General features: G+C 39.0%; 1 protein-coding gene across 4 annotated transcripts in view; it reads right to left on the bottom strand.

Annotated features, from left to right (window-relative positions):
• Positions 1-10617: 10617 nt before the first annotated feature.
• Positions 10618-26255, bottom strand: part of Serpinb8 (serpin family B member 8) — a 36456-nt gene continuing 20818 nt past the window's right edge. For 3 of the 4 annotated variants that reach the window (XM_087580097.1, XM_087580098.1, XM_087580096.1), the window contains 4 exons: positions 17998-18115; positions 16024-16166; positions 14876-15031; positions 10618-13928 (listed from right to left, as the gene is read on the bottom strand). In XM_087580097.1, the coding sequence (XP_087436223.1) occupies positions 13524-13928; positions 14876-15031; positions 16024-16166; positions 17998-18115 (822 nt within the window). In that variant the 3' untranslated portion in view covers positions 10618-13523. 4 annotated transcript variants of the gene reach the window in all.

Genomic DNA, 26255 nt, shown 5'->3' with positions numbered 1-26255 from the left:
CAACCAAAAGTTTTCTCAAGTGTGATGAGGAAGGATACTTCATATTCACCAAAGGGAAATTCCACCAAGATAAAGTCTCAATTCTGAGCATCTATGCCCCAAATGCAAGGATATCCACATTCATAAGAGAAATTTTACTAAGGCTCAAAACACACATTGAAACCCACACAATAATAGTGGGAAACTTCACCACCCCACTCTTACCAGTGTACAGGTCATGGAAACAGAAACTAAACAGAGACAAAATGAAACTAATAGTTTATTAACCAAATGGATATCTACAGAACATGTTTCCCTAAAACAAAAGAAAACACCTTCTTGTCAGGACCTCATGGTACCTTCTCCAAAATTGACCCTATAATGGGTCACAAAACAACCCTCAACCAATACAAGAAGATTGAAATAATCCCAGGCATCCTATCAGATCACCACAGACTAAGGCTAGTCTTCAATAACAACAAAAACAACAGAAAGTCCACATACATGTGGAAATGGAGCAAACCTCTACTCAATGATAACTTGGTCAGGGAAGAAATAAAGAAATGAAAGACTTCCTGGAATTTAATGAAAGTGTTGACATACCATAACCAAATTTATGGAACACAATGAAAGCAGTGCTAAGATGAAAATTCATAGCACTCTGTGCCCTGGTTAAAAAAAAAAACTGGAGAGATCTTACACTAGCAACTTAAGAGCACACCTGAGAGTTCTAGAACCAAAAGAAGCAAACTCATCCAACAGGAGTAGAAGGCAGAAAAGTCAAACTCAGGACCAAAATCAACCAAATAGACACTAAGAGAACAATACAAAGAATCAACAAAACCAAAAGCTGGTTCTTTGACAGAATCAACACAATAGATAAACCCAGAGCCAAACTAATTAATGGGTCCAGAGGCAGTATCCAAATTAACAAAATCAGAAATGAAAAGGAAGACATAACAACAAAAACAGGAAATCCAAAAAAACAAAAACAAAAACAACAACAACAAAAAACAAAATTCATCAGGTTGTACTACAAAACTTGAAAATCTAGATAAAATAGATGGTTTTCTAGGCATATACCATACACCGAAGTTAAATCAAGAGCAGGTAAACTATCTAAACAGGCTCATATCACATAAGGAAATAGAAGAAGTCATTAAAATCCTCCCAACCTAAAAAAATCCCAGGGCCAGTTGAATTTAGTGCAGAATTCTATCAAACCTTCAAAGAAGACCTAATACCAATATTCCTCAAACTATTCCATAAAATAGAAACAGAAGGAACATGCCCTAAATTATTCTATGAAGCTACAATTACTCTAATGCATAAACCACACAAGGACCCAACCAAAAAAAAGGGAACTTCAGACCAATCTCACTTATGAATATCGATGCAAAAATACTCAATAAAATTCTTGCAACCCAAATTCAAGAACACATCAAAATCATCATTCACAATGATCAAGTAGGCAGAATCCCAGGGACTGAAGACTGGTTCAATATAGGAAAATCCATTAATGAAATCCAGTATATAAACACACTCAAAGAAAGAAAATCACATGATCATCTCCTTAGATGCAGAAAAAGCATTTTATAAAACCTAATTATTTTAAAAATATTTTATGTAACTTTTTATTTTTTGAAATTAAATTGTAATTACCTTTTTTACTACATTCCACATTCCTTTCCTTCCTCTGTTCCCTTCTATGTTCTCTGTCTTGCTTCCTCTTAAACTCCTGAACTCTTTTTTTTGCTTGATATTGTTACACACACACACACACACACACACACACACACACACTTATAATATATATTTCAGAGCTGGCACTTAATTGTAGTGGATAACTAAATTGATGGTCATGATGGGGTACTATTATTGCACTGTAAATATTCTCAAGTTGCCTTTAGTTCATTGCTTAGAAGTGGGGCTCTATGATAACAAAGCTATCCTAAATATCCTAAAGAGCAGCAGGCACTAAATATTCCAAAATAGCTGAACCACAAGAAGAAAATCCTTAAACCTCTTTTATATGAAGACAAAAGAGGAAATGAGAAAAATAAATACCTTTAAAGAAAAACACAAACAATTTAAAACTAAGGGAGGTACTGAGGGGGAAGGTGAAGGAAATGAATAAAACTGTTCAAGACCTGAAATTCAAAATAGAAGCAATAAAGAATAAAAAGGAAAGGGAATCCTGTAAATAAAAATTTTAGGAATGCTAACAGGAACTCGAAAGACAAGTTTCACTAACTGAACATAAGAGAGGAAAGAGAAAATTTCCGGCATTGAAGATGTGATGGAAAAATGGATCCATTCACCAAGGAAAATGTTAAACCTAAAATATTTCTGAAGTAAAACACCCAGGAAATCTTGAACACTTTGAAAAAATGAAACCTACAAATAGTAGCAATAGAGGAAACAAAAGAATACTAGATCAAAGGCCTAGAAAATATTTTCAACAAAATTGAAAATTTTGCTCGGTATAGTACTCTGGGCTGCCATCTGCGGTCTCTTAGAGACTGGAGGGCATCTGTCTAAGCTTTTCAGTCTTTTAGAATCCCCATTGATAAATCAGATATAATTCTAATAGATCTGCCTGTATATGTTACTTGGTCTTTTTCTTTGTGAAGCTTTTAATATTCTTGTTAATTGTTCTATATATTTATTGTTTTGAATATTATGTGGCAAGGGGACTTTCTTTTCTAGCCAATGTATTTGGTATTCTCAATGTTTCTTGTATGTTTGCAGGCATCTCCTTCTTTAGATTAGGAAAATATATAATCTTATACCAGCAAAGCCAAAATTAGGGAAGCACACATATATACCACAACCAAAAACAACAACAGAAAGCAGGAACTAACAGTCATTGGTCATGATATGTCTAAATATCAATGACCTCAATTTCCCAATAAGAAGACACAGATTAACATAATTGATGTCAAAACAGAACCTATTCTTCTGATTAATACCAGAAACACATGCCTTCATTCAGGAAAGATATCACCTTGGGGTAAAGGGTTGGAAAAAGATATTCCAGGCAAGTGGACCTAATAAACAAACTGATACAGCCATTTTAATATCTACCAAAATAGACTTCAAAGCAACGTTAATCAAAAGAGATGGAGGAGGACACTGCACTTTCCACCAAGATGACATTTTAATTCTGACTATCTGTGCCCCAAACACAATGGCACCCACTTTTATAAAAACTTAACTCACATATTGACTCTCACACACTGATAAGAATGAAAAGTATAGATCAATTTCCCTTATGGACATAGATACAAAAATATTCAATAAAATACTTGCAAACCAAATCCAAGAACACATCAAACAGATCATCTACCATGATCAAGTAAGCCTCATCCCACATATTCAGAGATTAGTCAACATGGGCAAACCATGTAAATGCTATGCACCATATAAATAAAGAAAAAAGCCACATGATCATCTCACTAGATCCTGAGAAATTCTTTGACAAAATTCAAATGTGCTTTCATGATAAAAGTACTGAAGAAATTAGGAATACAAACAAAGACCCTAAATATAATAAAAGCAATTTTAAAGCAAGCCTGTAGTCTACATCAATTTAAATGGAGAGAAACTCAAAGCAATCCTACTAAAATCAGAAATAAGACAAGGTTGTTCACTTTCTTCATTCAAGTACTATTAAACATAGTATTTAAGTATTAGCTACAAAAATATTAAAACAGAAGAACATCAAAGAGATACAAGTATGAAATGAAGAAATCAAACTATATGATTTGTAAATGATATAGAATACTTAAGTGACCCTAAAAATTCTACTAAAGAACTCACTCATACAACTGTTAAATACTTTCAGCAAAGTGTTTGAATACAAGATTAACTAACTGAAAAATAAAAATAAAATAAAACCCAAACAAACAAAAAATGGTAACACTCCTATACACAAATGACAAATACATTGAGGAAAAAGTCAGGGAAAATATCTTGGGCTAACTCTAACCAGCAAATGAAAGATTTGAATGATAAAAGTCTTTGAAGACATTGAGGAAGATCTCAGAAGACTGAAAGATCTCCCATACTCATGGAACAGTAAGATTAACATAGTAAAAATGGCCATTCTTCGGAAAGCACTATCCTTCAAAATTTGTACACAAGTCTTTATAGAACTTAAAAGGACATTTTTTTTTTTAGATTTCAGAAATGTTTTTATTTTTTTCCATCTTTATTAAATTGTGTATTTCTTATTTACATTTCAAATTTTATTCCCTTCCCCGGTTTCCAGGCCAACAACCCCCTAATCCCTTCCCCTCCCCTTCTATATGGGTGTTCCCCTCCCCATTCTCCCCCCATTACCACCCTCCCCGCAACAATCATGCTCACTGGGGGATCAGTATTGGCAGGACCAAGGGTTTCCCTTTCCACTGGTGCTCTTACTAGGCTATTCATTGCTACCTATGCAGTTGGAGCCCAGGGTCAGTCCATGTATAGTCTTTGGGTAGTGGCTTAGTCCCTGGAAGCTCTGGTTGGTTGGCATTGTTGTTCATATGGGGTCTCAAGCCCCTTCAAGCTCTTTCAGTCCTTTCTCTGAATCCTTCAACGGGAGTCCCGTTCTCAGTCCCACTGGTTGTACCAGTGGTTTGCTGCTGGCATTCGCCTATGTATTTGCTGTATTCTGGCTGTGTCTCTCAGGAGAGATCTACATCCGGTTCCTGTCGGCCTGAACTTCTTTGCTTCATCCATCTTGTCTAATTGGGTGGCTATATATGTATGGGCCACATGTGGGGCAGGCTCTGAATGGGTGAAGCATTCGCATTTTGGTCATCCTTGAGTTTCATGTGTTCTGTGCATCTAGGGTAATTTGAGCATTTGGGCTAATAGCCACTTATCAATGAATGCATACCATGTGTGTTTTTCTGTGATTGGGTTACCTCACTCATGATGATATTTTCCAGTTCCATCCATTTGCCTATGAATTTCATAAAGTCATGGTTTTTGATAGCTGAGTAGTATTCCATTGTGCAGATGTACCACATTTTCTGTATCCATTCCTCTGTTGAAGGGCTTCTGGGTTCTTTCCAGATTCTGGCCATTATAAATAAGGCTGCTATGAACATAGTGCAGCATGTCTCTTTGTTGTATGTTGAAGCATCTTTTAGGTATATGCCCAAGAGAGGTATAGCTGGGTCCTCAGGTAGCTCAATGTCCAATTTTCTGAGAAACCTCCAGACTGATTTCCAGAATGGTTTTACCAGTCTCCAATCCCACCAACAATGGAGGAGTGTTCGAAAGGACAATTTTTACCACCATGGAAAAGTAAAAAGCTCCAGATATCCAAATCAATCCTGAACAATAAAAGAACTACTGGAGGTATCACCATCCCTGATTTCAAGTTGTATTATAGAACTATAGTAATAACAACTACATTGTATTAGCATAAAAATAGACATTTTGATCAATGGTATTGAATGAAAACAGAGACATAAATCCACACACCTATAGACACCTGACTTTTGATAAAGAATCCAAAAGTACACATTGGAAAGTAGATAAAAAAATTAGATATCAAAAAATCCAAATAAGTTAAAAATGGGGCACAGATCTAAATGGAGAATTCTTAAAAGAAGAAACTCAAATGGCAGAGAAATACTTAAAGAAACATTTGCTATCCTTAGCCATCAGGGAAATGCAAATCAAAACTATTTCTAGATACCATCCTATACCTATCAGAACTTCTAAGATCAGTAACAAAAGGAATAGCTTATACGACAATCCTAAGCATTGCTGGTGGGAGTACAAACAGCTGGTGGGTATATACCCAAAGGCAAATATTCCATCTTACCACAAGGACACTTGCTCAACCATGTTTATTGCAGCTTTACTCATAAACTGCAAACAACCTATATGTCCCTCAAGAGAAGAGCAGATAAAATAATGTGTTTCACTTACACAGTGGAGTATCATTCAACTGTTGAAAGTGACATGATGAAAGGTGCAGGCAAAGGAATAGAACTAGAAAAAGTCATCCCAAGTGAGGTAACCCCGACATGGAAAGACCACTATGGTTTGAATTCACTTATAAGAGAATACTATCTATTATGTAAATTATAACCAAGTACACAGTATGTAGACCCAGAAAGGAAATAAAGGGGCTACATGATCTTCCTGGGAGGGGGGAATAGTATAGATTTTATAGTTAGGTGAAATCTGGGGGTCAGGAAAAGAACAGAAGGACAAGGTGGAGAGGAGTAAGGGAGGAGATTGAGGAAATGAATGAAGAGAGTTAAAATTCAAGAGCAGTTGATGAATGGTTTGGAAATCTAGTACAATAGAAACTTCATTTAACATATGAATGCCATCCTAATGAAATTTCCAAATAATGAGGAACACCAAACCCAACTGGCTAACTCTTGTCACCAAACAAAACTTTCAGTACTGGGACTGGGTTTCATCCAATTGAATTGTTGGCCAAAGGATTCCCTTGGAATTCCCCGAACACCCCACACTGTTGATAAGAGCAAAGGTTGCTCTCGACAAAGAGACAGCAAGGCCCCATTGCTGAAGACAACACACAGAACTCACTAAACAGGGAAAAGTCAAGATGGTGCCTACAAAGAATCTTCATCTCTAAGCTCTAGTGTTTTCAGTTTGGGAAGGTAGTCTGCAGACTAACAGAACAGAAACACAAACACCAGCCCACCCACAATACTTTCGATCTACAATATGTCCTGCATGCAAAATATGCTAGTGTGAGGGTGGTGCAAAGCTTGTGGGAGTAACCAACCATGTCTGATTTAACTTAGAACCTATTCTACAAGATGGAATCCGTACCTGGTACTGTGTGGGCTTGGGTGACCAAGGACTAGAGAGAAAATAGCACAGAGACCTATCGTATAACCAAGTACTACTGGTGAAATAAAAAAGAACAATAAAATGTCCCCTAATAATATTCAGCTATATTCATAGATTGATGCCTCCTTCAGCCATCATCAGAGATTCTTCCTCCCCCCCGAACAGGTGGGAAAACAGAGACCCATAGCGAGGCATTGTGCACAGAATGGGGTGGTGAGAAAGGGAGGGAGAGAGAAAAAGGAGGGAAGGAGGGAAGGAGAGAAAGAGAAGGAGAGAGGGAGAGGGAGAGGGGGAGGGAGAGGGAGGGAGGGAGGGAGGGAGAGAGAGAGAGAGAGAGAGAGAGAGAGAGAGAGAGAGAGAGAGAGAGAGCGCGAGCTGGGAGCACACAGTTGTAAATGGTATCCTTCCATCAAATCCCTCCCCTCAGAGCTGAGGCCACCCTACAACAGACAAGCAGAAGAGTGGGGAAGACATATAAGATGAAGGACACCAAGAAATCTCGGTTGTCTAAACCAACTGGCTAAATTTTAAGTGAACGTACAGAGAACAAAGCAGCATACACAGGCCTACACTGGTCTGCACTGGGTCCTCTGCATATATACTATAGCTTTCAGTTTCATACTTTTATGGCACTCTTGTGTGTGTAACCATGATGGTCACTGATTGCTGTGCTTTTTCTTGGGCTCTTTAGTTTATTTATTTTTATTGTTGTTTACCTCTCTGTAATTGGTATGATAGTTTTTGTATTATTTTATCATATTTTAGCTTGTTAAAGATATCATTTAAAAATTGAAAAAAATATTTTATTCAATGCTTTTTACTTTTGAAATTAAAATAAAATTATTTCCTTTTCTGCATTCCTTTCCTCCCTCCAGACCCTTCCATGCCCTCTCTCTTGCTCTCTCTTAAACTTATGGACTCTTTTTCTCAATTGTTATTGTAAGTATTACATGTACATATATGTATATAATGCACAAAAATGTAAATACAACTTGTTCAGTCTATTTAGTGTTCCTTATATGTATATGATTCCAGGGCTGGTAACTGTATTGGAAACAAATGTGGGGGTCTATTGGAGGGGTACTATCTCTTCCAACATCAGCAGTCCTCCCTTGTCTCTAGTGATTTGTATAGGGGTGGGGCCTTATGGGACTTCAACCTTTCATGATAGCCTGTCTATTGGCATTGGCTTGTCTGGATCATAGCACTACAGCCTTGAGGTGAACTACATCTATGCTCAAAACAAATATAATAACAGAATCAAAGTAGGGACCAAGATTGTAATACATTTAGCTGCTGCCAAGTAGTCATATATAAAAATCATTTTTCATAACCTTGTGGGCTGCCGCGCCCACCTTGCCGGCAAGGAAGACGCAACACAGTCGGATTCTTCTCAACAGCCTTTATTGCAGGACCACCTCATTGCTGATATGGGGACCTCGAGCCACAAAAACGCTCGCCTTATATACACAACAGGCTGTGGCTATGCTAATTGTCCTTCAGGGATTGGTGGAGCATGAATCACCCCACTATCACCCCTGCTATTTGTCCTCCAGGGATTGGCAGAGAACGAATCACCTCACTAGCATGGTACCGTCCCAGCCAACTGACGCCAGGTGCAAAACCCGTGCATGCGCAGTACTGTTGTTCACCACAGGAGGGCGCCCTACAGTGGGCTTTTGTTTTAGAAGGGCTATCACAAACAAACCCATCACACTTGTGGTTCCATGTCGACAGGCAGACACTCCACTAGGGAGACTAAATGCAGGACACTATGCTGCGTTTGACCCTACAGTCCTTATCGGGTGATGAGCTTGCAGGTAGCACTGATGCACCACTCGGGGTGGTGAAATACAGCCCGAGATAGGGACCCTGGCCCTAGGGAGTAATGGCACAGGTGGAGGCTGAAACCAGGGTTCCCTATCTCCCTGACATCCATATGCCACTACAAATCAGGAGGAGAAGTCAAGAATGGAGGAGGCTTGTGGGCCTGTGATGAGGCCAGGGCAGTGGAGAGGGGGAAATTCAGGTAAGCTTAGCAGGAATTGTCTAGGAGCTCTAAGGGTCTGGAGACTTCGTAGGAGGAAGGCTTTCTCCATACCCATCACAACAGTTCTTGATGAGAGAGGCAGTCCTTGTTTGTCCATATTGTTTATTCCCTGTTCGTGGTAAAAATGAGAACATACCACTTCCTCAGGGTGGACTAGAGACTAAATACCTCCTACAGGAAAATTGAATTCAAGAGCTAAGTATATTTTATATACTAACAACAAGTAAACAGACATCAAAAATAAAATGTAGCACTATAATAGCCTAAGTAAGATAAAAGATACTGAAAAATAAAAGAGTAATTATGGAGAAACTGTATATTGAAAACTACAAAGAGAATTCAAAGATACCTGAAAACTGGGGAAACATGCTTTGTTCACAGATTAAAAGACACGTATGTCTGCTCACTCTAGATTTCCGTTAATAGGAATGCAATCCTTATAAGTACCCCAACAAGCTTTGGTATAGACAAATTAAATCTGAAATTTAAAGAAATCAGAAAGACAGTTTTGAAAACATGAGCATAAGGTTGGAAGATGCAGTTTTGTTCAGAGTTCAGAGTTAAGTGTAATAGTCAAAATCATGTGGTTTCATTCACATCAAGATAGATAGGCAGATCAATGAAGCACAATCATTAAAACAGAACCACAGATAACATGATCAGTTGACTTTCAACATAGACACTAATGATTCAAAGGATATTTCTAATAAACTAGTCAAAGTGGAACCTATGCCTAACTTTATAATTGAGCACTATTAACACCTCCAAAAGACATATAGCTAGTTTTTGAACCCTTAGGTTGAATGAAGAGTTCTTAGATATGATAGGATCAACAGTATAATATGTAGTACTTCATTAAAATTAAGAAACTTTAGTTTTTAAAAGTATTTTTGTGAGAAGGAAAACCCAAGGCATGAATTGTAAATAAAATTTATAATACATATAACTGATATTTTGTTCTCATTGTATATTCAATAAAATAATGTAAATATATATAAGTGGAAATGGTTAAAAGATATTTCACTATAAACCATATGTGGAGAGCAAATGATTCTATGGGGAAAATGTTGAACATGACTATTGTTTTAGCAAAATGAAAACTAAAACCATTATGACATGGGACACTTTACATAAAAGGACGTTGATATCAACCACATTTCAGTTAGTGTGTACAGCAACTATATCTTGTTGGGAATGTTAAATAATATAAACTACTTAGGTGAACACTTTGTAAACTCTGTCTATCTATCTATCTATCTATCTATCTATCTATCTATCTATCTATCTATGTCTATGTCTACCTGATACAGGGACTCATTGTGTAGCTCCTACTGGCCTGGAATGTATACAAACTACTTAGGTGAACAATTTGTAAGTTCTGTCTCTCTGTCTCTATCTCTGTCTCTCTGTCTCTCTGTCTCTCTGTCTCTCTGTCTCTCTGTCTCTCTCTGTCTCTGTCTCTCTCTCTCTCTCTCTCTCTCTCTCTCTCTCTCTCTCTCTCTCTCTCATACAAGGACTCACTGTGTAGCTCCTACTGGCCTGGAATTTACTCCATAGAGTAGGCTGGCCTCAGACTCACTGTGTTCCTTCTGCCTTTACCTCTCCTACTGAGGGCTAGGATTAACCATAAGAGGCTTTGCAAGTTCCACAATATTATATCTGCACCTCCCACATAACCAAAGTATTCCAATACTACGTAGTCAGTCAAAAGAAATGAAAGAATTGATAAATGAATATGTGACCATGAGTGTTCTTAAAAACTTTATTTACAGTAATTAAACCTTGACAACATTGCAAATACTCATAAGATTATGAATGGATAAACAAATGATATTATGCCTAAACAATGACATATTAAGTAGAAGCAAAAGAAACTATATGCTAAAATAACATAATATATTTTATAGCAATGAAGAAGAATCTAAAGGTATTTTCAGTGAATGGCAAGAACAACACAGAAATGGATCCAGTATCCCACAACATTAATTAGGAAACAGAGAAATTCTTGCCTGAGGGTGGTATTAGTGTCTGGAGCTGACAGAGAGGGGGTGTATACAAAAGTTACCAGTCCAAGGAACATCACGAAGAGGAGGCAGAAGGATTGTAAAAGCCAGAAGACCAGGAAACCTGTTGTGAGTTTGTGCCTTCTAGCTATGAGAGGGAAACTAAACAATGAAATCTCAAAAATGGACCTACAGAAAAGAAAGACCTGAAAATTCCAGCTTCAGGTAACATCCCAGAGTAGCTATACAAAATATCACAGGGCTACTCCCTTAGGTGAAAAACTATAATTAATATTACTGAGAGAGGGAGAATAGTCATCATCAGGGATGAGGCTCAGGAGTGGTTATCTCACACTGAGTGGTCGGCCATAGAAATAAATTCATGCAGGGACACGGAATAGAATCAGCAGATTGCATGTGTGTGTCGAGCATTTAGATTATATGTAAAAAACTATGGTTAAAGACAATGGGGCTATGGTTTCAGAGGGTGGCTAGGGAAGCAGTAGGAAGGAGGAGAAATGAAAAAATTACACTTTATTGTTGCAAAAAATATCCAGGGAAAATTTGCCTGTGTGACAGTCGTGTTCTGTGCTTTAACTGTACAGATGGCATCAGGGGTAGATGCATGCTTCAGAACTTACTGAACTTTGCGTTCAATTATTCTAATTCTATCCAATTATACCTCAGGAAAAGTGTAACTCCAAATTAGAGATGGAAATGAGATCAAAGTTCACAGAGTCACACTTTCTCATCTCCTGGATTGGGTCATAGCCAAACCTGTTTGGAAAGCATAGTTCTGAGCTGGAAGTGGCCCGAGGATACATTCTGTACAGCTTGGTGAGACTTAACGAAGAACTACATTGTGCACAATCCATGGGAACTGTCAACTGAGAATAAAGCAGAGTCAGGAGTCACCCTTATTTAGTCTACCTCATTAAACATTAACAGGACCAGCAATAGTTAGTGTACTGTAATGAAACCTTACGGTGACTAAAGCAGCTCAAGGTTTTGGAGATCATTTCGGATGTCTCATCACATACCTAAACATTATACTGACAGGATTATCATTTTAGCAATATTTATTGAGAAATTAAGAGTGTAATCAACCATTGAAGATATTCAACACAGTAGTCTGTAATACATGTTTAATTTTCCAAATTGTCTAAATAGGTTTGCTTACAGAAAACGCTCCCTCATCCCACAATTCAATGCACAGCAAGATGTTGACACTGAATGATAATTGTCTTGAGCAAGACTTACAGTGAAAATAAGCTACAAAAAATGATCATTATCCTGTGCTAAAACATTATGAATTTATATTTGCATCCATATAATGGATATAATGCATATTCAAAATAGTGATTTCTGAGGAGGGGACTTGCAGAAAGCTTAAATTTCTTTGTATGTGTTCCTATAATTTCCCACTTTCTGCCAATAATAAAAATTTTATTCAGTCAGAAAATATAGTTGTCTTTTTTATTTAATCTTTAATTTTATTTTAGAATTTCATATATAAATAGTCTATTTTTGCCCACTCCTCACTTCTCACCTGACTCCTCCTGTGCCCCCCTCACTCCCTCTCATATTCATGACTTCTTTGTTACACATGCACATACACACACACACACACGCACAAACACACACACATGTATAAGTACAACCCACTGAGTCTATGTACTGATGCTAGCATGCATATGCATTTAGGGCATTAAGGGTACATTTGAATCATGTCTGAGCACGTAGTTAATTAGAGAGATGGTTTGTAAGAATCATCCTGTGTGACATTTTCATTAGAGTCAGGGGAAATAAGGAAAACACTTGGAGCTTTAGAAAGCAGTCAGGGGTTTGGGGGAGGAAACACTTTGGAGCGTCATGTCTCAGCTCCATCCTGAAGGCTCTCACTGAGTTCTTAAACATTCACTGAAAACTTGTGGAAAGAGTTGCCTGAACCCTGAGTCATAAGAGAGCATTGAGTGACACTGACGGAAGGAGACACTCTCTCAGCTACGTAGGAGTCATGGGCAGTTACAGCAGTTATTCTGTAGCTCTTACCCTTGGCTTTGTGAATGGTCACTGGCATTCCCGGGTAAGTCTTTCAGTGGTGGGGACAGTTTAGAGATGTTAACAGGGTGGAGCAGCACTTTAGAATCTGGGTTGGGAGTAAGGCTGGAGATACTGAGAATCACCTCAGACACTCCAAACCAAGTATGGCCTTCTCGTCCACTCCAAACTGCCATACACAGTATTGGGACAGTCAGGAAGGATAGTCACCAACTACTAAGTATATTCTTTTTATTTTTACATTGAAATCACCTTGGCAAATCTGACAACATGGAATTTTAATTCCAGAATTCAGCAGAGAATGATGTGTCAATCAATCACACATCTACTTTCTTGTTTTTTATTGTTATTGTTGTTGTTGTTGTTGGCGGTGGTGGTGGTGGTGGTGGTGGTGTTTGAGACAGAGTCCTGTGTCATTTAGGATGACCTTGAATGTGTGACTCACTCATCCTGCACCTCCCAAATGCTAGGATGGCAGGTAGGCACAATCATGCCTAGCTTCATAGGGTGCTTAGGGCTGAGCCTAGGGCCTTGTGCTTGTTCTGCAAACACTCCGCCAACTGAACCACATCCTCAACCCCATAAGGACATTATGGAGAAGAGAACCTGCCACAGAACAAGATGCTGCTGGTTTTCTGGTGCCAGATGAAGAAAAGGAATGGGCGGTCAGCACAGAACCTTGGCTCTATTCTGCAGCTCCGGGTATTCCTGATCACTGCAGTGGTCGCAGCTGCTTCGGTGCCTTCCTCATTAACCTCCACAAAGCACTTGTGGGCAACCTTGGACACAGGCACATTCTTCTTACTTGTCATCCCAGAGAAGTCAGCCTTTGTTTCCTCAAAGGCATCTGTCATTCCCAAACTCTGAAGAACAGTTTCCAGGTCATAACTTTCCTCCAGCTTTAGTCTGGGGAAAAAGACTTGCACTTTACTTTCTGTCAGGGTTTCTGGATTTGTCCAAGCTCTAAGCTTCTCATATGTAAGTGCTTTCTCCACCTGTAATGACAAAGGGTCAGAGTTTAGAATTAGAAGGTCAGTAGGCTAGTGCCACCTGCATTCTCTTATTCCTTTACCTATGGGGAGTACTCTCATCTAGTGACAGCTGCTGGATTTGCTTCTGTTCCTAGACTTTTCTAAATTCCTTCTCAGTTAGCCATGACAGTTCTCATTCTTGATGTATGACAACAGTTTTCTGATTACATAGAAAAGAACAAAGAAATGAACTGGCCACCACCACCACCACCAACAAGATTAAATTGATGGTGATCAATCCTATGCACTAGCATGTTGTCACTGGCTTGTATCAATTTTAAGCACTTGCATAAAGTCAACTATGGTAGCATTTTCCCCAATTGAGAGCTGCCTTAGCAGAATGCTGTTGGTCATATACCTTCTATTTTGTAAGTCTCTCCCTCTCCACACTTGGCTCCTTTTGTGTCATGAGGATGATCAAAAGCAACACTCCATCCCACCCACACACATTCCTATACCTTATACGCTTGTATTCAAAGTGTCATCCAAGGCTCAACTGCACTTGCTTCAACTGAAATCTTGTTAGAAATGCAAAACCCCAAGCCATTATCTGCTAGGTTAGAACCTGTGTTTCTTAAAAAATTACCACAGGGCTCATATTCACATTAATATGTAGCAAACATCACCATGATTCAATGCTATCCTTCTTCCAGGGTCTTTGTTCAAGGATTATTGGGCCCTACCCTCCTAAATTAAAAAAAATGCTGTTAGACTTTTGGAGTCCCTCATCCATATCAAAACTTGTGGAAACACTTGGAAGAAATGCATATGCATGTTTCCTAGGAGGCACACTGTGTGCATATGTGCTTGGAATACACTTTAGCTGGAAACTCTGCAAATGTTAGCTGGGAGATGCCCGTAGAGCAACAAGCTCAGTGGGCTTCCACAGACACTCAGTGGGCAGGACTCACCACAGTGAGATCAGAGCTCTCATCAGGAAGGAGGACGACCATGCTCAGCTCGTCCTCAGCATAGGGCAGAGCCAGAACCTGCGCGTTCACCTCATCCACATGTGCCATCTTAAATTTAGCATGCTTGAACATCATCTGGACTGTCTTCTTCTCCTCCTGAGGAAAATGTAATTAAGTTAGTTTGTTTCCCAAAGCAAAACGTAAGTTACAGAAACTAAGCTCCTGGAACTCAGAAAAGAATAAAATGATCATTATTTATATGCACTTAGTCTGTGAAATATGAAATCTTTATTAGCGAATTGCACTATCAAGTAGAGTAGACTATTGTTCCATGGATGAACTATTACTAGGTAAAGAGTAAGAACAGTTTAATAGTGAAACAGACCTTTAAAATTTGACAATGTTTTTGAAGAAATTGTGATTTTTTTCCTGAGAAAACTCATAGGGAAGCCCTTCTGGGGATTTTATAGTGAGGCATTATTTCTCCATATTAAGAAGGATGTAAACTGCCATTCAGCCATTGGACTGAAAGACCTCTTTTGGGAATACAGACAAAACGAAGAGAAATGCACCTGTATTCTTAAGCACTGCCAAGTTGTAGAGTTGGTTTTATATCTTTGCTTTTCTCGGGAAGGAACCATGACATGAGGTATATAGTCAGGCAGTTTTAAAGCTGTACCAAATACGTTTACTATCATATTTCTGTGCAGCTTGCTATGTATAAATTGACAGAAATCAAATTCCTTTACATATTTGCAGGGAATGCAGAACATTATATTTAAAATTAACCTAACAACTACTAGAATTTTTTTCTTTCATCAAAGATTCTATAACTTTGAACTCTATGGCAGATCCACATATCTACAATTGGCATGGCAAAAGAAATGTAATCAACCACAAGTATAGCATGACATCGGCATGATGACATAGCTCAGGCAGGATCTCACTCAGCAGAGATCATTCAACTGGAGATGGAAGATGAAATTGACCAAAAGTGATAAAAAGAAAAACAATCAGTAAGCACATTGTTTTAGTTTAGAAACCATAAGAATCAAAATTCTGTAACAGAGCTGTTACTTTTCTTACCCATCTTCTTTTTCAGCTTACTACTTTAAGAAAATAACAATACATTGAAAATACTGTCCTACCTGATTAGTTTTAAAGGGCATGCCCCTCGTGTACTTCCTGTCAAACTGAGCCTTCCACTTCCCTTTGAAATACATGGCATTCACAAGAACCAGCTTAGTCAGTGGGCAAACTGTTCCAGGACTCAGAACTTCGGAAATTTTACCTGGAGAGAACATAAAAATATTTTTAAAAAAAGGAGGAGGGGGAGGTAGAGTTGAGGAGAATTGGGGGGGGGATATAAGAGGAATCTATACTGATTTGGGGAAGGAGAGACAATAAGCATTCTCTCATATTCATTTGTCTTGGCATCATTTGTGGTTAAACAATCATTTTCCTCTTCCTCTCTTCATAAGAGAGATTTTTTTCCCTCATAGCATAGACTGGCCTCAACTTTGCCAAACTTGCTATCCAGCAGAATGTGCCTTCAAACACACAATTTCTCTCCTTCAGTATTAAAAGTGCTGATGCAGGGTTATGTATCAAGATGCCCTGTTTAAACAGTCCAAGTGGGGCTGCTGTGGCTTATCCTTCAGCTTGTGTATGCAGAAGTTCAGGATGAGAAAATTTCCCCAAACTTCTGCAAAGTATACAAAGGTAGCAGTTGATCACACTAGGAAAACCACACACTGTCTCTGATTCTAACAATGCCTGCTTGGCCATAGCACTACACGATCTCAATTATACTACTATGGACTTTTCACATGAGAGTTATTGAAATAAGATTCTATTGTGCATTTGTATATGGTAAGGTATCTAGCTACTGACACTTTCTTCAATTTCAACAGCCAAAATTACCTGTAGCCATGTTTGGAAGGCAAAACCAATCCTAGTTAAGAATCACTGCTTAGTACAAATCTCCAAATCACATTTAGATAAGAAGAGGCTTCCCAAAGATCAGAAATATAGACCTGTAATGGGGAAGAAAGAAAGCCTATGAAAAGGAATAAACTAGAGAAAGAAATTATGGATGCAACATAGAGGGGACCAAGTTCAGTCTCCCAAAGAAATGGGACAAGGAGGTCTACAAGAAACCATTGAGCTTATTATGCTGGAAAAGCATGTGGTCAGTCTACATGGAGGAAGGAGGTGAACAGCTAAAGAGAACAACTGATGGTACATGAAGGGCAAGAGAACCCCTTCAATGACCTACTTCTAATTCATCAGTGGGAGAGCAAGAACCCAACAGGCAGATGACGTATGAAACATGAGAGGCTCTCCCTTTCCTGTGCTCAGACTTTGACTAACTTTTAGGATGGTGAATGACATTTGCAGCTAATTGGCACATGATGAGTGTACCATAAATTAAATGTATTAACTACTAGGTTTTGTCACTTGACAAAGTAAATGACTTAGTTCTTCCACATTTTAGAAGTCTCTGTTTCTTGTTCATTATTTAGGGTGCCCTCTTTTGCTCTATATTCAACTCAACAACAGGCAAACCAATTTCAGAAGGCAAGGAATAAATCAGATCTGTGAACACTACAATCCAAATATTAACAAGATGTCTAGTAGAGCAAATTTGTAAGAGATTCATGTTCTAAAATAACTCTGACCACCATAGTCAGGTAATAGGAAGATGAGACTGCAAGTCAAAATGACGAGCTGCTCATATTTCCACAGAGAGGCAATGGACCAACTCCAACTCATATGCCATCTAAACCTTGTCCTGACCCTTCAATTTCAGAGCATAGCAGAATTTTCCCTGACAGAATATTAACAAAACCCCAAAGAAAGAATTTTCCAAGGACTTTCTAATATAGTTCAGAGGGAAACAGTCTGACATTCAATATTAGATTCATTAGGAAATTACTGTCTATGATCTTATAATCCTGAGGAAAAAAAGGTTTGTTTGTTTCCTGAAAGCCCAGCAAACATGCTGTCACAGCACTGAGAACTGGGTTATAGGAACAACAGCATGGAGCATGAGGTTCAGCATACCATAATAGGCCTCCTTCCCACCTAATCCAAGGTCTATATAAGTGAAAACTTCCTACCTTCAGTTTTTTCCAACACCCAGTCATTGATGCGTTTCCTGCACCCTTCAGTGTCTTTAACAAAGGACATCTCTTCTATCCCAGCCTGGTAGAACTTCTGGCAGGATTCCTTGAAGGTCTACAAACACAATCACAAGTTGTACACTATTCAGCAAGGATTTCACAACTGTGGAAACAAGTATTTTCTATTAACATTTTCCCTATTATAAATGTCTGTAGAGGTGATTCTGTATTTCAAGATGTATTTAAAAATGTGTAAGCCTCCTACATTGCCCTACAGTGAGAGAGATGCAGGATGTCAGGTGAAAATATGCACCTGACTGGGTTGCTCATTGCTTGTTAAGATAGCTGTCCTGTGTACAAAGATTAGGACTGTGGGCTGCCGTCCAGACACCGCCCGTATCTGAAGGGACCAAGTCAAACAGCTCCCTGCACCCAAATCCCATGGGAGGGAGAGCTAAACCTTCAGAGGGGTAGATAAGCCTGGGAAGCCAAAGGAGACTACACTCTGCCCACATTTCTAACTCTAGAAGAAAACACCTAGCACCATCTGGGCCCCTGTGCATAGGGTCCATCCCAAGCAAAGGCAGGGCAGGCCCTTCTGGTTGCTGCCCTCATGGAGGGCTGAAACTCGGATATGAGAAGCGACTCAAGGCCTGAGACCAGAGGTAAGACCAACTTTTCTGCTCCAAGTGACCTGCCTGGTGGACTCAGGACTCACAAAGGCAAAACTCCTCTGGGACCGGGCACTTCCGGTTTCTAGCTGGGGGCCAGAACCTCGCTGATCCCAGCCCACAGCTCCTTGCTCCCAAACCCTGTGGGAAAGAGAGTTCACTACCCAGACAGGTGGGCAATCCTGAGACTGTAGGGCAGGGAAGACCACTAGTACTGCCCACCCCTTCCCACATCCCTGGCCCAACAGGAAACCTTATAGGGCCTCTGGGAACAGGAAGATAGGGGCACTCATCACTGTGGTCCAGACACCGCCCGGATCTGAAGAGACCAAGTCAAACAGCTCCCTGCACTCAAATCCCATGGGAGGGAGAGCTAGACCTTCAGGGGGGCAGACACGCCTGGGAAGCCAGAGGAGACTACACTCTGCCCACATTTCTGACTCCAGAGGAAAACGCCTAGCTCCATCTGGGCCCTGTGCACAGGGTCCCGAGTGAAGGCGGGGCAGGCCCTTCTGATTGCTGCCCTCACAGAGAGCTGAAACCCATCTCTGAGAATCGACTCCAGGCCCTAGACCACAGGCAAGACCACCTTTTCTACTCTAAGTGACCTTCCTGGTAGACTCAGTACACACGCCCACAGGAACACCTGAAGACCAGTAGATAGGAAGGACTACACACCTGAAAGCAGACCACTATGTTCCCATGACTGGTTGAAAGAGAAGAGGAAAACAGGTCTACAGCACTTCTGACACCCAGGCCTATAGGACAGTCTAACCACTGTCAGAAATAGCAGAACAAGGTAACACCAGAGACAACGTGATAACAAAGGGCAAGTGCAGGAACCCAAGCAACAGAAACCAAGACTACATGGCATCATCGGAGCCCAATTCTCCCACCAAAGCAAACACTGAATATCCAAACACACCAGAAAAGCAAGATCTAGATTTAAAATCACATTTGATCGTGATGATGGAGGACTTCAAGAAAGACATAAAGAACTCCCTTAGAGAAATTCAGGAAAACACAAATAAACAAGCAGAAGCCTATAGAGAAGAAACGCAAAAATCCCTGAAAGAATTACAGGAAAACACAATCAAACAGGTGAAGGAATTAAAAGTGGAAATAGAAGCAAAAGAAAGCACAAAGGGAGACAACCCTGGATATAGAACACCAAAGGAAGAGACAAGGAGTCATAGATACAAGCATCACCAACAGAATACAAGAGATAGAAGAAAGAATCTCAGGAGCAGAAGATTGCATAGAAATCATCGACACACTGTCAAAGATAATGTAAAACAGAAAAAGATACTGGCCCAAAACATGCAGGAAATCCAGGACACAATGAGAAGATCAAACTGAAGGATAATAAGTATAGAAGAGAGTGAAGACTCCCAACTCAAAGGACCAGTAAATATCTTCAACAAAATCATAGAAGAAACCTTCCCTAACCTAAAGAAAGAGATGCCCAAGAACATACAAGAAGCCTACAGAACTCCACATAGATTGGACCAGAAAAGAAACTCCTCCCATCACATAATAGTAAAAACACCAAATGCACAAAACAAAGAAAATTAAAAGCAGTAAGGGAAAAAGGTCAAGTAACATATAAAGGCAGACCTATCAGAATTACACCAGACTTCTCACCAGAGACTATGAAAGCCAGAAGATCCTGGACAGATGTCATACAGACCCTAAGAGAACACAAATGCCAGCCCAGGTTACTGTATCCAGCAAAACTCTCAATTAACGTAGATGGAGAAACCAAGATATTCCATGACAAAACAAAATTTACACAATACCTTTCTACAAATCCAGCACTACAAAGGATAATAAATGGTAAAGCCCAACACAAGGAGGTAAGCTACACCCTAGACAAAGCAAGAAACTAATCGTTTTGCAACAAAACAAAGAGAAGACAAGCACAAACATAATCTCACATCCAAACACGAAAATAACAGGAAGCAACAATCACTATTCCTTAATATCTCTCAACATCAGTAGACTCAATTCCCCAATAAAAAGGCACAGATTAACAGAGTGGATACGTAAAGAGGACCCAGAATATAGCTGCCTATAGGAAACACACCTCAGAGACAAAGATAGACACTACCTCAGAGTGAAAGACTGGAAAACAACTTTCCAAGCAAATGGTCTGAAGAAGCAAACTGGAGTAGCCATTCTAATATCGAATAAAATCAATTTTCAACCAAAAGTCATTAAAAAAGATAAAGAAGGACACTGCATATTCATCAAAGGAAAAATCCACCAAGATGAACTCTCAATCCTAAATATCTATGCTCCAAATACAAGGGCACCTACATAAAAGAAACCTTACTAAAGCTCAAAACACACATTGCACCTCACAAAATAATAGGAGATTTCAACACTCCACCCTCATCAATGGACAGATCATGGAAACAGAAATTAAACAGAGACATAAACTAAGAGAAGTCATAAACCAAATGGACTTAACATATTTGTAGAACAGTCTATCCTAAAACAAAAGGATATACATTCTTCTCACCACCTCATGGTACTTTCTCCAAAATTGATCATATAATTGGTCATAAAACAGGCCTCAAAAGATACAGAAAGATAAAAATAATCCCATGCATCCTATGAGACCACCACGGGCTAAAGCTGGTCTTCAATAACAGTAAGGAAAGAATGCCCACACACATGGAAGTTGAATAATGCTCTACTCAATGATAACCTGGTCAAGGAAGAAATAAAGGATGAAATTAAAGACTTCTTAGAATGTAATGAAAATGAAGGTACAACATACCCAAACTTATGGGACACAATGAAAGCTGTGCTAAGAGGAAAGCTCATAGCTCTGAGTGCCTACAGAAAGAAACAGGAGAGAGCATATATCAGCAGCTTGACAGCACACCTAAAAGCTCTAGAACAAAAAGAAGTAAATACACCCAGGAGGAGTAGAAGGCAGGAAATAATCAAACTCAGAGCTAAAATCAACCAAGAAGAAACAAAAAGGACTATACAAAGAAACAAAAGAACCAACAGCTGTTTCTTTGAGAAAATCAACAAGATAGATTAAACCCTTAGCCAGACTAACCAGAGGACACAGAGAGTGTGTCCAAATTAATAAAATCAGAAATGAAAAGGGAGACTAACAATAGAGCCAGAGGAAATTCAAAAAATCATCAGATCCTACTATAAAAGCCTATATTCCACAAAACTCGAAAATCTCGAGGAAATGGACAATGTCCTAGACATATACCAGGTACCCAAGTTAAATCAGGAACAAATAAACCATTTAAACAACCCTATAGCTCCTAAAGAAATAGAAGCAATCACTAAAAATCTTCCAACCAAAAAGAGCCCAGGTCCGGATGGGTTCAATGCAAAATTCTATCAGACCTTCATAGAAGACCTCATAACAATACTATCCAAACTATGCCATGAAATTGAAACAGATGGAGCGCTACCGAATTCCTTCTATGAAGCCACAATTACTCATATACCTAAACCACACAAAGACCCAACAAAGAAAGAGAACTTCAGACCAATTTCCCTTATGAATATCAATGTAAAGATACTCAATAAAATTCTTGCAAACCAAATCCAAGAGCACATCACAACAATCATCCACCATGATCAAGTAGGCTTCATTCCAGGAATGCAGGAATGTTTAATATACGGAAAACCGTCAACATAATTCACTATTTAAACAAACTGAAATACAAAAACCACATGATCATTTCATTAGATGATGAGAAAGCATTTCACAAAATTCAACACCCCTTCATGATAAAAGTCCTGGAAAGAACAGGAATTCAAGGCCCATACCTAACATAGTAAAAGCCATATACAGCAAACCAGTAGGTAATATTAAATTAAATGGAAAGAAACTTGAAGCAATCCCACTAAAATCAGGGACTAGACAAGGCTGCCCACTCTCTCCATACTTATTCAATATAGTTCTTCAAGTCCTAGCCAGAGCAATCAGACAACAAAAGGAGATCAAAGGGATACAGACTGGAAAAGAAGAAGTCAAAACATCACTATTTGGAGACGATATTATTGTACACTTAAGTGATCGCAAAAGTTCCACCAGAGAACTACTAAACCTGATAAACACCTTCAACAAAGTAGTTGGGTATAAAATTAACAACAACAACAAAAAATCAGTAGCCTTCCTCTACAAAGAAGAGAAACAAGCTGAGAAAGAATTTAGGGAAACAACACCCTTCATAATAGTCACAAATGATATAAAATATCTTGGTGTGACTTTATCCAAGCAAGTGAAAGATCTGTTTGATAAGTACTTCAAGCCTCTGAAGAAAGAAATTGAAGGAGATCTCAGAAGATGGAAAGATCTCCCATGCTCATGGATTGGCAGGATTAATATAGTAAAAATGGCCATTCTACCAAAAGCAATCTACAGATTCAATGCAGTCCCCTTCAAAATTCCAACCCAATTCTTCATATAGTCAGACAGAACAATTTGCAAACTCATCTGGAATAACAAAAAACCCAGGATAGCTAAAACTATACTCAGCAATGAAAGGACTTCAGGGGGAATCACTATCCCTGAACTCAAGCAGTATTACAGAGCTATAGTGATAAAAACTGCATGGTATTGTACAGAGACAGACAGATAGACCAGTGGGATAGAATTGAAGACCCAGAAATGAACCCACACACCTATGGGCACTTGATTTTTGACAAAGGAGCCAAAACCATCCAATGGAAAAAAGATAGCATTTTCAGCAAATGGTGCTGGTTCAACTGGAGTTCAGCATGTAGAAGAATGCAGATAGATCCATTCTTATTACCCTGTATAAATCTTAAGTCAAAGTCGATCAAGGACCTCCACATCAAACCAGATATACTCAAGCTAATAGAAGAAAAAGTGGGAAAGAACCTCAAACACATGGGCACTGGAGAAAATTTCTTGAAAAAAACACCAATGGCTTATGCTCCAAAATCAAGAATCAACAAGTGGGATCTCATAAAACTGCAAAGCATCTGTAAGGTAAAGCACACTCTTGTTAGGATAAAATGGCAACTAACAGATTGGGAAAAGATCTTTACCAATGCTACAACTGATAGACGGCTTATATCCAAAATATACAAAGAACCCAAGAAGTTAGACTGCAGGGAGACAAATAACCCTATCAAAAAATGGGGTTCAGAACTAAACAAGGAATTCACAGCTGAGGAATGCCGAATGGCTGAGAAACACCTAGAGAAATGTTCAACATCTTTAGGCATAAGAGAAATGCAAATCAAAACAATCCTTAGATTCCACCTCACACCAGTCAGAGTGACTAAGATCAAAAACTCAGGTGACAGCAGTTGCTGGGGAGGATGTGGAGAAAGAGCAACACTCCTCCATTGTTGGTGGGATTATAGACTGGTACAACCATTCTGGAAATCAGTCTGGAGGTTCCTCAGAAAATTGGACATTGAACTACCTGAGGACACAGCTATACTTCTCTTAGGCATATACCCAAAAGATGCCCCAACATATAACGAAGAGACATGCTCCACTATGTTCATCACAGCCTTATTTATAATAGCCAGAAGCTGGAAAGAACCCAGATGCCCTTCAACAGAGGAATGGATACAGAAAATGTGGTACATCTACACAATGGAATATTACTCAGCTATCAAAAACAATGACTTTATGAAATTCATCATCAAATGAATGGAACTGGAAAATATCATCTTGAGTGAGGTAACCCAATCACAGAAAAACACACATGGTATGCACTTATTGATAAGTGAATATTAGCCCAAATACTCGAATTACCCTAGATGCACAGAACACATGAAACTCAAGAAGGATGAGCAAAATGTGAATGCTTCACTCCTTCTTTAAAAGGGGAGCAAGAATACCCTTGGCAGGGAATAGAGAGGCAAAGATTAAAACAGAGACAGAAGGAACACCCATTCAGAGCCTGCCCCACATGTGGCCCATACATATACAGCCACCCAATTAGACAAGATGGATGAAGCAAAGAAGTGCAGGCCGACAGGATCCGAATGTAGATCCCTCCTGAGAGACACAGCCAGAATACAGCAAATACATAGGCAAATGCCAGCAACAAACCACTGAATTGAGAATGGGACCCCCGTTGAAGGAATCATAGAAAGGACTGGAAGAGCTTGAAGGGGCTCAAGACCCCATATGAACAACAATGCCAACCAACCAGAGCTTCCAGGGACTAAGCCACTACCCAAAGACTATACATGGACTGACCCTGGGCTCCAACCTCATAGGTAGTAATTAATAGCCTATTAAGAGCACCAGTGGAAGGGGAAGCCCTTGGTCCTGCCAAGACTGAACCGCCAGTGAACGTGATTGTTGGGGGAGAGTGGTAATGGGGGGAGGATGGGGAGGGGAACACCCATACAGAAGGGGAGAGGGAGCGGTTGGGGGATGTTGGCCTGGAAACCAGGAAAGAGATTTACAATTGAAATGTAAATAAGAAATACCCAAGTTAATAAAGATGGAGACAACTATATATAAATAAATAAATAAATAAATAAATAAATAAATAAATAAAGACAAGTTTGACTAAAAAGAAAAAAGAAAAGAAAAGAAAAAATAAACCTAAGTCATTTTTTAGAGCTGAACAAAATTCTATTGTGAAAAATAAAAAAAAAGGCAAGTAACCAGAGTCATACCTCAAAAATCTTAGAAAAAGCAGCATTAAAGGTAACAGAGCAAAGCCAAAAGGCTACAAAATTTCAAAAAAAAAAATTAGGGCTGTGGTAATCCATGCACAAAGCACAGAAATGTCTCCTGCAAGCATGATGGGTTGACTTTATTTCAGTTTTGTTTCCTAACCCAGAAGGTACTCACGCTTTTACTCATCATAATGTAAAAAGCTAAAATATCAGTTTAAAAATAGACAAGGAAGTAAACAGAATATTGATGTTTGGAACAATGATTGAGCAGTTCCCAGCCTGTGGATGTGACCCCTTGGAAAAACCTCTACCTTTAAATATATTTAGATTAATGTTTCAAGATTAAAGTTAGAAACTAGCAATGAAAATGATTTTATGGTTAGGCATTATCATGGCACAAGAAACAGCATTGAAGAATTGTAACATTTGGAAGGTTGAGAACCAACTGTTGGAAAATAGAGAGCCATGGAAAATCTGTGGAAATGGAGGAGATAGAGTGGATAATGGGGATTTATAAAGTATATGGATATGAGTGAATGTGTTTATATGTATGAGCCTGTCTGTTTGTTTGTTTGTATAATGAAGGCAAAAATGTAACATGAAGTTAAATTAAGAGATTACCAAACACATTAGAACCCAGACAACTTCCTCTATATAAAATGTTTTCCTATGTATTTGCAGCAATTAACTCCACTCTCTGCCCTATACCAATTCTAAAATATTTTAGGGGCCATGTACATGAGAAAGGTTGAGTGTATTTCACTGTGCATTGCTAGAAGATAAGGCTGATTTTCCAAGTGACCGTGAATTCACTAGAAGAATTCCAGGATCCAGAATCATCTCCAGTGATCGTTAAGATCAAAGCCAGGAGCTTCCAAGGAGAGAATCCATCCACAGCCTGGACAGGTCTGTTCCTGAGCTTTA

Source organism: Rattus norvegicus, chromosome 13 (genome assembly GCF_021556685.1).
Source record: "Rattus norvegicus strain SHRSP/BbbUtx chromosome 13, alternate assembly SHRSP_T2T, whole genome shotgun sequence".
Lineage (NCBI taxonomy): Eukaryota > Metazoa > Chordata > Mammalia > Rodentia > Muridae > Rattus > Rattus norvegicus.
The sequence above is the reverse complement of the archived record's forward strand: the minus strand, read 5'-3'. Positions and strand labels throughout refer to the sequence as shown.